At 61.2% G+C, this 8,183-nt stretch overlaps 1 protein-coding gene across 5 annotated transcripts; it reads right to left on the reverse strand.

The window, feature by feature from the left end:
* Window positions 1–700: 700 nt before the first annotated feature.
* LOC134509363 (gastrula zinc finger protein XlCGF26.1-like) lies at window positions 701–7,975 on the reverse strand. 5 transcript variants are annotated; one of them, XM_063321853.1, is made up of 5 exons: window positions 7,107–7,262; window positions 6,174–6,335; window positions 5,790–5,916; window positions 5,262–5,369; window positions 701–5,080 (listed from the first exon to the last, which is right to left on the reverse strand). In XM_063321853.1, the coding sequence occupies exons 3-5, from the start codon at window positions 5,914–5,916 to the stop codon at window positions 3,510–3,512; spliced, it is 1,806 nt and encodes a 601-aa protein (XP_063177923.1). In that variant the 5' UTR covers window positions 6,174–6,335; window positions 7,107–7,262; the 3' UTR covers window positions 701–3,509. The 5 variants fall into 5 exon arrangements, with proteins under 5 accessions (XP_063177923.1, XP_063177924.1, XP_063177922.1 ...); XM_063321854.1 differs by lacking the exon at window positions 7,107–7,262 and adding an exon at window positions 6,855–6,892 and having other exon boundaries at window positions 703–5,080; XM_063321852.1 differs by lacking the exon at window positions 7,107–7,262 and adding an exon at window positions 7,277–7,975 and having other exon boundaries at window positions 706–5,080.
* Between the last annotated feature and the right edge of the window lie 208 nt (window positions 7,976–8,183).

Raw genomic sequence — 8,183 nt, forward strand, 5'->3', positions numbered from 1 at the left:
CAAAAATACACAGCCCTGGTGAACACGGGTGCACCCTACGGCCATCGAATCATAAAGGGACAGAATCCCTTTCTGGAGTGACAGGTGGGGCTGGCAACCCCTGGGGACATGCCCACCACCCCTCTGCGTCCGGACATCGCCAGCTGCTGGGGAGGGGACGTGTCAGGGTCGCTGCCAGGGACGGGACAGGCACACGGGACCCCTCCCCATTGGGACTGGCCCAGGCACCCCGCCGGCACCCCACTCTTCCTGGGGCACAGAGCATCTGGGGCCGAGGGGACGCTGCTGCTGGACCCCCCTCCCACCCCCCGCAGGTACAGGAGCCACCATTTGTCATCATTACTGTAATTGCCATATGCCACGTCCATGACTACAGTAAGATTCCCCCAAACTAACAACAAATGGACTTTGATGAAACCGAGTAAAGTGTGGCGTTGGTGCGACCAGAACTGACCTCAGCCGCTGACGCCCAGCAGCTTCCTTGAGATCATAGAACCATAGGGTTGGAGGGACCCCTGGAGCCCATCCCGTCCCACCCCCGGCCAGAGCAGGGTCACCCACAGCAGGTGGCACAGGGACGCGTCCAGGCGGGGTTGGGATGTCTCCAGAGACGGAGACTCCCCCACCTCTCTGGGCAGCCTGTGCCAGGGCTCTGCCACCCTCAGGGGAAAGAAGTTCCTCCTCGTGTTGAGGTGGAACTTCCCATGGTCGAGTTTGTGCCCGTTACCCCTTGTCCTGTCGCTGGGCACCACTGAGAAGAAACTAAAAATGTTATTGGGATTTGCTTAGGTCCTACAAAACAAGTAATCATAAGTTCGCTTCGCTGATTCACGGTGAGCTGTCTAACGTGCCCATCCTCCACCCGCCCTGCCCACTGTCGGGGAGTGAAGGGCTGAGTTTCCCATTAACTTTTGGGAGATGGTAGAGCTAGTCAGGTCAATTAGGGGCGGAGTTGTGCTAGGAGCTAGAATTTCGGGCACCTCCGCTGGCTTTTCAGGCCATCCTAAGATTAATTTCTCACGTTTGTCAGTTGGTAGCCCATCCATAAGATCTTGAAGGACACCTTTCCGCCATCCCATGGTCCATTATATGCTCCGCTTATTTGGTATGTCCCTCCCTCCTGGAGATTTAACGAGGGATTTCCTTTTCTCCTGGTTGGGGTCTGGGGGAGTTTTCAGTTCTGTCGGCCTCAACCCCTTCGGGTCCTGTCTGGTGGACAGGGTGCTAACTGGGCCATATTTTTGCCCGTAGTTGATTAATTGCTGGGCAACCTCTCCCCAGGTCCACACTTTCAAATTTTGGGGCTTGCGCTTAGGGGTTACTAACCCTTCCGGTGCGGCCGTGACCCTTAGCTTTGGGGTACTGCTTGAGTTGTACCCTGTAGTTGTGTGCCAATAGGTTTTAAAGATTCAGGGAGACCCCTTATTATGGGAGTCACCCGTTCAGGGTCAACCGGCATCATCGGGGGGGATTCTTGTCGGGGTCTAAGCTCACGGTCGTGCATCATTTGCAAACATTGCTGCCTTTTGCATGTTCTCCACCAAGGGATCAACCGATCCTGGAATAGCGAGAGAGTCTCCTCGCTCTAAGGGATTGAGACCTCCAGCCCAACAGGCCGCCCTCTGAGTTAGGGACCAAGGGCCACGGTGATCGCCAGTAGTTAAAAACACTCCGGGGCCCCCAGTACCCTTCAGCTTCCTTTTCACTTGGTAGTATCTGGTCCCCACCCGACAACGACACCCTCCACACAAATTCCGTTTCCGATTCTTTAGGGGTGTGACCCAACTCCTGTTTTAATTTAGCTAATCCCATAGCGGCGTATGGCAACTTCCTTAGCAGTAATGTGGGGGGAGTCGTCTTCATCAGCGTCATCTGCGAATTCAGTTTTGACCAAAGGTCGGAGCGAGCGAGAAGGCATTTCTCATTCGTCTAATCTCAACCTCGCTTCGTCTAGCCCCTCGCAGGGGTGTATTGTTTCTGTCTCGGAGGGGGGCGAATGGCTGTCGCAGCTCTCGCTCGCGAGGAGCTCTTCCTTAAGGGCAGGTTGTAGATGGTCTGCCTGAGCTCTCTCCTGATCCAACTGTCCCTTTAGGTCCTCATAGAATCTTCGCGGTTGGAAAGGACCATTGAGATCATCGAGTCCAACCAAACAACCTACAACCTCTGCCACTAGAATCCTCCGCTTGTCCTTGCAGGGACTGGACAAGGGCTTGCAAAGACGGTAGAATTTGGGGATCAGCACTACGTTGCTGGTCTCGGGCTTCTAGGCGCCTAAGATGGCGCGTATTATAGATTTCCCTTTTCCGGATCGGAGTTTGGCGTCCTTTTGCAAGGCACTAATTTGTTTGGTCACGCTCTGCAGGTTACGCCAATTATCTCGTGCCCAGTCACTACCTGGTACTGAGGGGCGCGCACTGTGTTCCTCTAAAAGCTCATTCGGCACGTCCCTGCCTGCGGGGACAGTAGGATCATTGCTCCTTTTCAACAACAGGGGAGTGGTGGTTGCCTCAGGGAGGTAGAACTTAAGCAGTAGCAATTCTACACAAAGTCCCACCCCCCGACGTCCCTGAGGGGTGCGCCCATAAAACACACCAAAAGTAAAACGGGCAAAAAGTGCAACGCTTTCACAAAAATGGGGGCAGTCACCGCAGGGAGCCCGCACACTAGTGATCCGTTCACACAGGCTCCCCCCCCGTTACGTCCCCACGAGGCACACTCGTAGGCACGCCGGCATCTCTCCAATACGCGCAAAAGCGAATAGTAAAAGCGACGCTCTCACGTCAAGGAATCCTGTCCGTGACGCCGGTAAAAATGTTTTACGTCCCGCTCCAACTACGTCGGGCCCGGGAGGGGTTCATAATGATTCCAAGCGTGAGATTAAGACGCAAACGAGGTCAGGTGCCGCGCAGTGCAGGTTTATTGTTATTCCCCAGCAACAGTCACCGAGGTGAGCGATAGAGTAACGGCAGGAGTGGAGAAAAGGCAGAAAGGAGAAGCTGTATTACAGACCACAGCAAGAGTATCGTCACCACCACAGGCCCGACGGCGGCCCGACGGTCCTCTGGAGCTCAACGGCGGCCCGTTGATCCGTAGTTCTCCAGTCGTGATGGTGGTGAGGGTCCCAATTGTGGTGGGGCACCGCTCTAGTTATAGTCTATCATGGCTCGTAGTTCGACCATGATGGTGATGGTGGCCTTCACGCAGCCAGTCATCGTTTGCCGCAGTCGCTGTATGAGTTCTTCCTGCCCTTGTTGTTTGGGTAGCGCTTGGTTCAGCGCAGTCATCGTGCCACAGCAAGACTGAGGTAGACCCTTGGTGGTCACGTACGCCGTGGAGGCAGCGATGGGCGAACTTCGAGACGCCTTCGTGCTGCTTCGCAGGAAGTCAGCACGAGCTTCCCGTTGGCCCGCAGAAAGTTAAGCAGCAAACCGACAAGCAACTCGGCAAACCCCCCGCCGGTTTGCAGAAAATGAAGTTATTTTTAGGTTCCAGTCTCTCACACACCTGCATCACTGGGAGGGCTTGGCCTCCGCCTGCCCCCTCCGTGGGGACGGACCTCCCCCGTCCTGCAGGTTGCCGTCAGGCACCGCCGGGGAGCCCCGGTGCACGCGCTGGTGGTAATTCAGGCCTTGCTTCTGTCTGTAAGCCTTACCGCACTCGCTGCACTTGTAGGGCTTCTCGCCGCTGTGGACCCGCTGGTGGTCGGTGAGGGTCTGCTTGTCCCGGAATGTCTTGGGGCAGCGGGGGCAGGCGAAGGGGCGCTCCCCGGTGTGGACCCGCTGGTGTTTGCTGAGGCCATGCTTGTTCTTGAAGGCCTTGGGGCAGCGGTCGCAGGTGAAGGGGAGCTCCCCGGTGTGGACCCGCTGGTGGACGGTGAGGGCCACCTCGTTCCTGAAAGCTTCGGGACAGCGGGGGCAGGCGAAGGGGCGCTCCCCGTTGTGGAGCCGCAGGTGGGAGGTGAGGGACCACTTGTCCCTGAAGTCCTTGGAGCAGTGGGCGCAGGCGAAGGGGCGCTCCCCGGTGTGGACCCGCCGGTGCTTTTTGAGGGACGACTTGTGCCAGAAGACCTTGGGGCAGCTGTCGCACACGAACGAGGGCTCTCTGGTGTGGACCCGCTGGTGCTTGACGAGGGCCTGCTTGTCCTTGAAGGCCTTGGGGCAACTGTCGCAAGGGAACGGGTGCTCACTGCTGTGGACCCGCTGGTGTTTGCTGAGGGTCGACTTGTCCTTGAAGGCCTTGGGGCAGCGGGGGCAGGCGAAGGGGCGCTCCCCGCTGTGGACCCGCTGGTGTTTGCTGAGGCCATGCTTGTTCTTGAAGGCCTTGGGGCAGTGGGGGCAGGCGAAGGGGCGCTCCCCGGTGTGGACCTGCTGGTGGAAGTAAAGGTTCTGCTTATGCCTGAAGGCCTTGGGACAGCGGGTGCAGGTGAAGGGACGCTCCCCGGTGTGGACCCGCTGGTGTTTGGTGAGGGCCATCTTGCTCCTGAAGGCCTTGGGGCAGCTGGTGCAGGTGAATGGACGCTCCCCGCTGTGGACCCGCTGGTGCCTCCTGAGGCTGTGCTTGTCCCCAAAGGCCTTGGGGCAGCTGTTGCAGGGGAACGGGCGCTCCCCGGTGTGGACCCGCTGGTGGCGGACCAGGCTGCTCTTGCGGATAAAACGGCGGCCGCAGTGGCCACTGGCAAAGGGCTTCTCGCCAGAGTGCACTCGCTGGTGGCTCAGCAGCTGATAATGCTGAGCAAAGCGCTTCCCGCATTCCGTGCAGCCAAAGGGCTTCTCCCCGCTGTGCACCTTCTGGTGGGACACCAGGAACTGCTTCAGCCGAAAGCGGCGGCCGCACTGCCGGCAGGAGAAGGGCCGTGCACCCGTGTGCGTCTGCTGGTGCTTCTTCAGGTCCTGGATCTTGCCGAAGCTCTTCCCACACTTGGTGCAGGCGTGGGGGCTCTTGCTGGCCAGAGGGGTGCGGGGGGCCCGAGTTGGCAGTACCTTGGCTGGGAGGCCCCCGGACTGTCTTCCACCCCGCTCATGGTCTGGCAGCCCCCCGGGGACCTCCCCATCCTCCCTCCGCATCGGGACGTCACCATCTGCTGGGGAGGAGAGGTCGGGGTCACTGCCGGGGATGGCATGGACACACGGGACCCCTCCCCACGGGCAGTGGCACGCGCAGCCCAGCAGCCCCCCACCCTCCCTGGGGCACGGAGCAGCCGGGGCCAAGGGGATGGTGCTGCCGGAACCCCCCAAGCTCCCACGCAGCCGCCTGGTACCCACCTGGCTCAGGGCTGCGGTGCCTCCGCCGCGCCCCAGGGCACTCTGGCACACACGGCGTCTCTTCTCGCTCCATCTTGCAGATGATCTCCGGCTTGACGGCGCACCAGCCTGTGCGGGCAAGAGAGAGAAGCACCCTCTCCCGCACTGCCGGCACAGCGGCACCGGCTCCCCCTGCCCACAGGCCCAGCATCTGCCCCCGCTCCGCTCCTCTCTCCTCACCCTGCCCGCACACGCCTTCGCACCCCCCTGCCCTGCACCTCCAACGCCATCGTCAGCTTTATTCTACTCCGCTCTCTGCCATTCCTCTCCGCTCTCCTCAACACCACTCCAGCCCACTCTCTCTCCCAGCACCGCTCTCCACAGGAGGCTGCCGGGCAGGGGAAAACCTGCAATCCCAACCGCTCGGGCAGCGCTCGGGCAGCAACACCAACAGCAACAGCTGGCCTTTGGCTTTCAAGGGCTCCAGCTCAGCTCGAGAGGGCGATTCCAGCTCCAGCCCAGCCCGGCGGCACCGCACACAGTCCTCACCCAGCCAGGCCACCGCCTGGTAGTTCTCCAGCATCACCTCCCGGTAGAGCCGCCGCTGCCAGCCCACCAGCTCGGCCCACTCCTCGGGGCAGAAGTAGATGGCCACGTCCTCGAACGTCACCGACATCTGCGGCAAGAAGCACGCCCGCCTCAGCGCCTTCCCCCGCACACTCGCCCAGCGCCTCTGCCCAAATCCTGCCGCTGCTGCCCCACGCCACCAACCGCGGCAACGCCAGCCCCTGGCGTCCCCGCAGCCGGGGCGCGTGGGGAGCGCGCGGGCTGCCACGGCTGCAGCTCTGCACACCCTCAGCAAGGGCAGAGCAGGGCGAGCAGACGGGTTGATGGGGAGCGCCGGGGCGGGCGCCCCCTCGCCCTCACCCCCACCTTGCCGCAGCAGCCTGGAGCCCGGCGCGCCGCTGGCTCTCCACGGGGAGACGGAGGCCCGCACAAGGCCTTCTCCGGGGAGATGCAGGTGGGATGCTCCGCGTTCCGCAGCAGATGCCCGCCCGGCACCAGCCGCACCGGCGCAGCGAGGACGGACGCTCCCTGCCAAGCACAGCGTTTGCAGGAAGAAATGAGGGGCAGAACTTCACTTCCCTGCCAGCCGCTGCCTGCCCTTCCAGCCACAGCCTCCCACCCCCCCGGGAAAAGGACCCCCCAAAGAGCGTCGCTCTCCTGCTTTAGCCCCAGCCAGACACAAGGGACCGGGCGGCTGCTCGCTCCCTCCCCCCGAGGACCCGCTCGCTCCTCACCCTTGTACCGAGGGCCAAAAGGGCAAGAAGCCCTTGGGGGAGAGGAAGAGAGTTTCCCGGGGAAAGCAAAAGCTGCCCAAAGAGGGTCGCTGTCGGGGCTCAGCCCCAGCCGGCAACAAAGGACCAGGCGGCCGCCGGCTCAGTCACCTGCCCTCCCCCGGGGGAAAGGGCAGCAGCAGCGGCAGAAAAAGGCCAAAGCCCCGGGCTGGCATCGAGCCTCTTGCAGAGAGCAGCCAAGGGCAGAGGAAAACAGCAGAGACTCCGCGGAAAGAAGCAGCAAAGCCAGGGCCACCCCCCGCCATTCGCTCCCCACCCGCTGCCCAGCCCGCTCCCGAGCGGCGAGTCCCTCCCCCAGCCCGGCCACCGCCCCCAGCTCCGCGCTGGCCCCGACGTCACACGGCACGGAGTAGCCCCTTGGCCAGCTCGGGTCAGCCCTCCCCCGGCTGGGTCCCCTCCCAGCCTCTGCTGGAGATTAACCCCGTCCCCGCCGGACCCAGGACGTTTCCCCCTCCCCCCGGATCCCAGGCCGGCTCCTTCGTGCCCAGGGCCTGCCCTCGCCACTTACTCGCCACCGCTTTGCCCCGTCTCTGGTGGCGAGATTCGCACTGAGTGGCTCGAAGGTGTCCCACAGCGACGCGGAGCCCCGTGAGGAACGGCACGAACCACCGAGTAATAAATGTAGAGATGTGTGTGTAGAAGCACCCCCCGTAAGTACGCGCACCCCCGCACACCTACCGGTCTCTGGCCGGGAATCTCTCACTGGCGGCAACGCCAGCGAGCCCAAAGGTGCCGCTTGTGGGTCCTACTGGTGCGTGAAGGGGGAAAGGAGTTTTAGCAGAAAATCCCCCCCCTTGCGCTCCGACACTCCTCACCCAGGCGGGAGGCCAGCTGCGGCTCGGTTTAAATCCTGAGGGATGCCACTCAGTGATGCTGAGCAACCTGATCTAGCGGGAGGTGGCCCTGCCCACGGCGGGGGGTTGGCTCTAGATGATCTTTAAGGTCCCTTCCAACCCTGACGATTCTACGATTCTATGCCCAATTCACCACGGTCCGTCCGGTCCCGTTGAATATATTGAACTGTTAACGATTCCGGATACGCTGAGAGTGGACTGCGCCTTCAGTCTCGTCGTGCTCACGAACCGGCACGGCCACTCTCCCGTCTTTGGTCGCCTTCCACGAGAAACCGAAACCGCACAGCCTGGCTCTAAACGTGGGAAAGAGACTCTCCAGAGAGATTTCCAAGTTTCCCGAGGAAGCACTCGGTGTAGTCTCAGCCTTACCCAAAGGCGTCCCCATGGGGGGGAAGAAAGGCTCAGCCCCTCGGCTGCCCCCAGAAGTCAAAGGCAGTCAGTGATGGAGTCCTCCTTGGCGTGTTCACGACGGTGTCTTCCCTCATATCCCCCCTTTCTTGGGTTATTTTGATACTGTTTTTTCCCTTCGAGGTGGAGTTGGAGTGCCTCTGGTCATTAACACCTGTATTACGATTGTTGTACAATTCTCTCGCCTCGCATTTCAAGTTCGATTTTTGTGAAAAATTCGGGGCGCGGACTCCAGGGGGAGCGGTGGCGCCTTGGAGGGGGGTCGCCTTTGGGGTGGCGGTGTGTTTTGGTATGATCGTGACATTATAACGGGCAAAGTTCGC

Source organism: Chroicocephalus ridibundus, unplaced genomic scaffold (assembly GCF_963924245.1).
Source record: "Chroicocephalus ridibundus unplaced genomic scaffold, bChrRid1.1 SCAFFOLD_253, whole genome shotgun sequence".
NCBI lineage: Eukaryota > Metazoa > Chordata > Aves > Charadriiformes > Laridae > Chroicocephalus > Chroicocephalus ridibundus.

Bases quoted from the DNA above. Each gene is read 5' to 3' on its own strand.
- LOC134509363 (XM_063321853.1), bottom strand. From the start codon at position 5,916: ATGTCGGTGACGTTCGAGGACGTGGCCATCTACTTCTGCCCCGAGGAG. The intron at 5,370-5,789 runs GTGAGGACTGTG...TTGCCCGCACAG, and splicing joins CCAGGCGGTGGCCTGGCTGG to GCTGGTGCGCCGTCAAGCCG. The intron at 5,081-5,261 runs GTGGGTACCAGG...TCTCCTCCCCAG, and splicing joins GCACCGCAGCCCTGAGCCAG to CAGATGGTGACGTCCCGATG.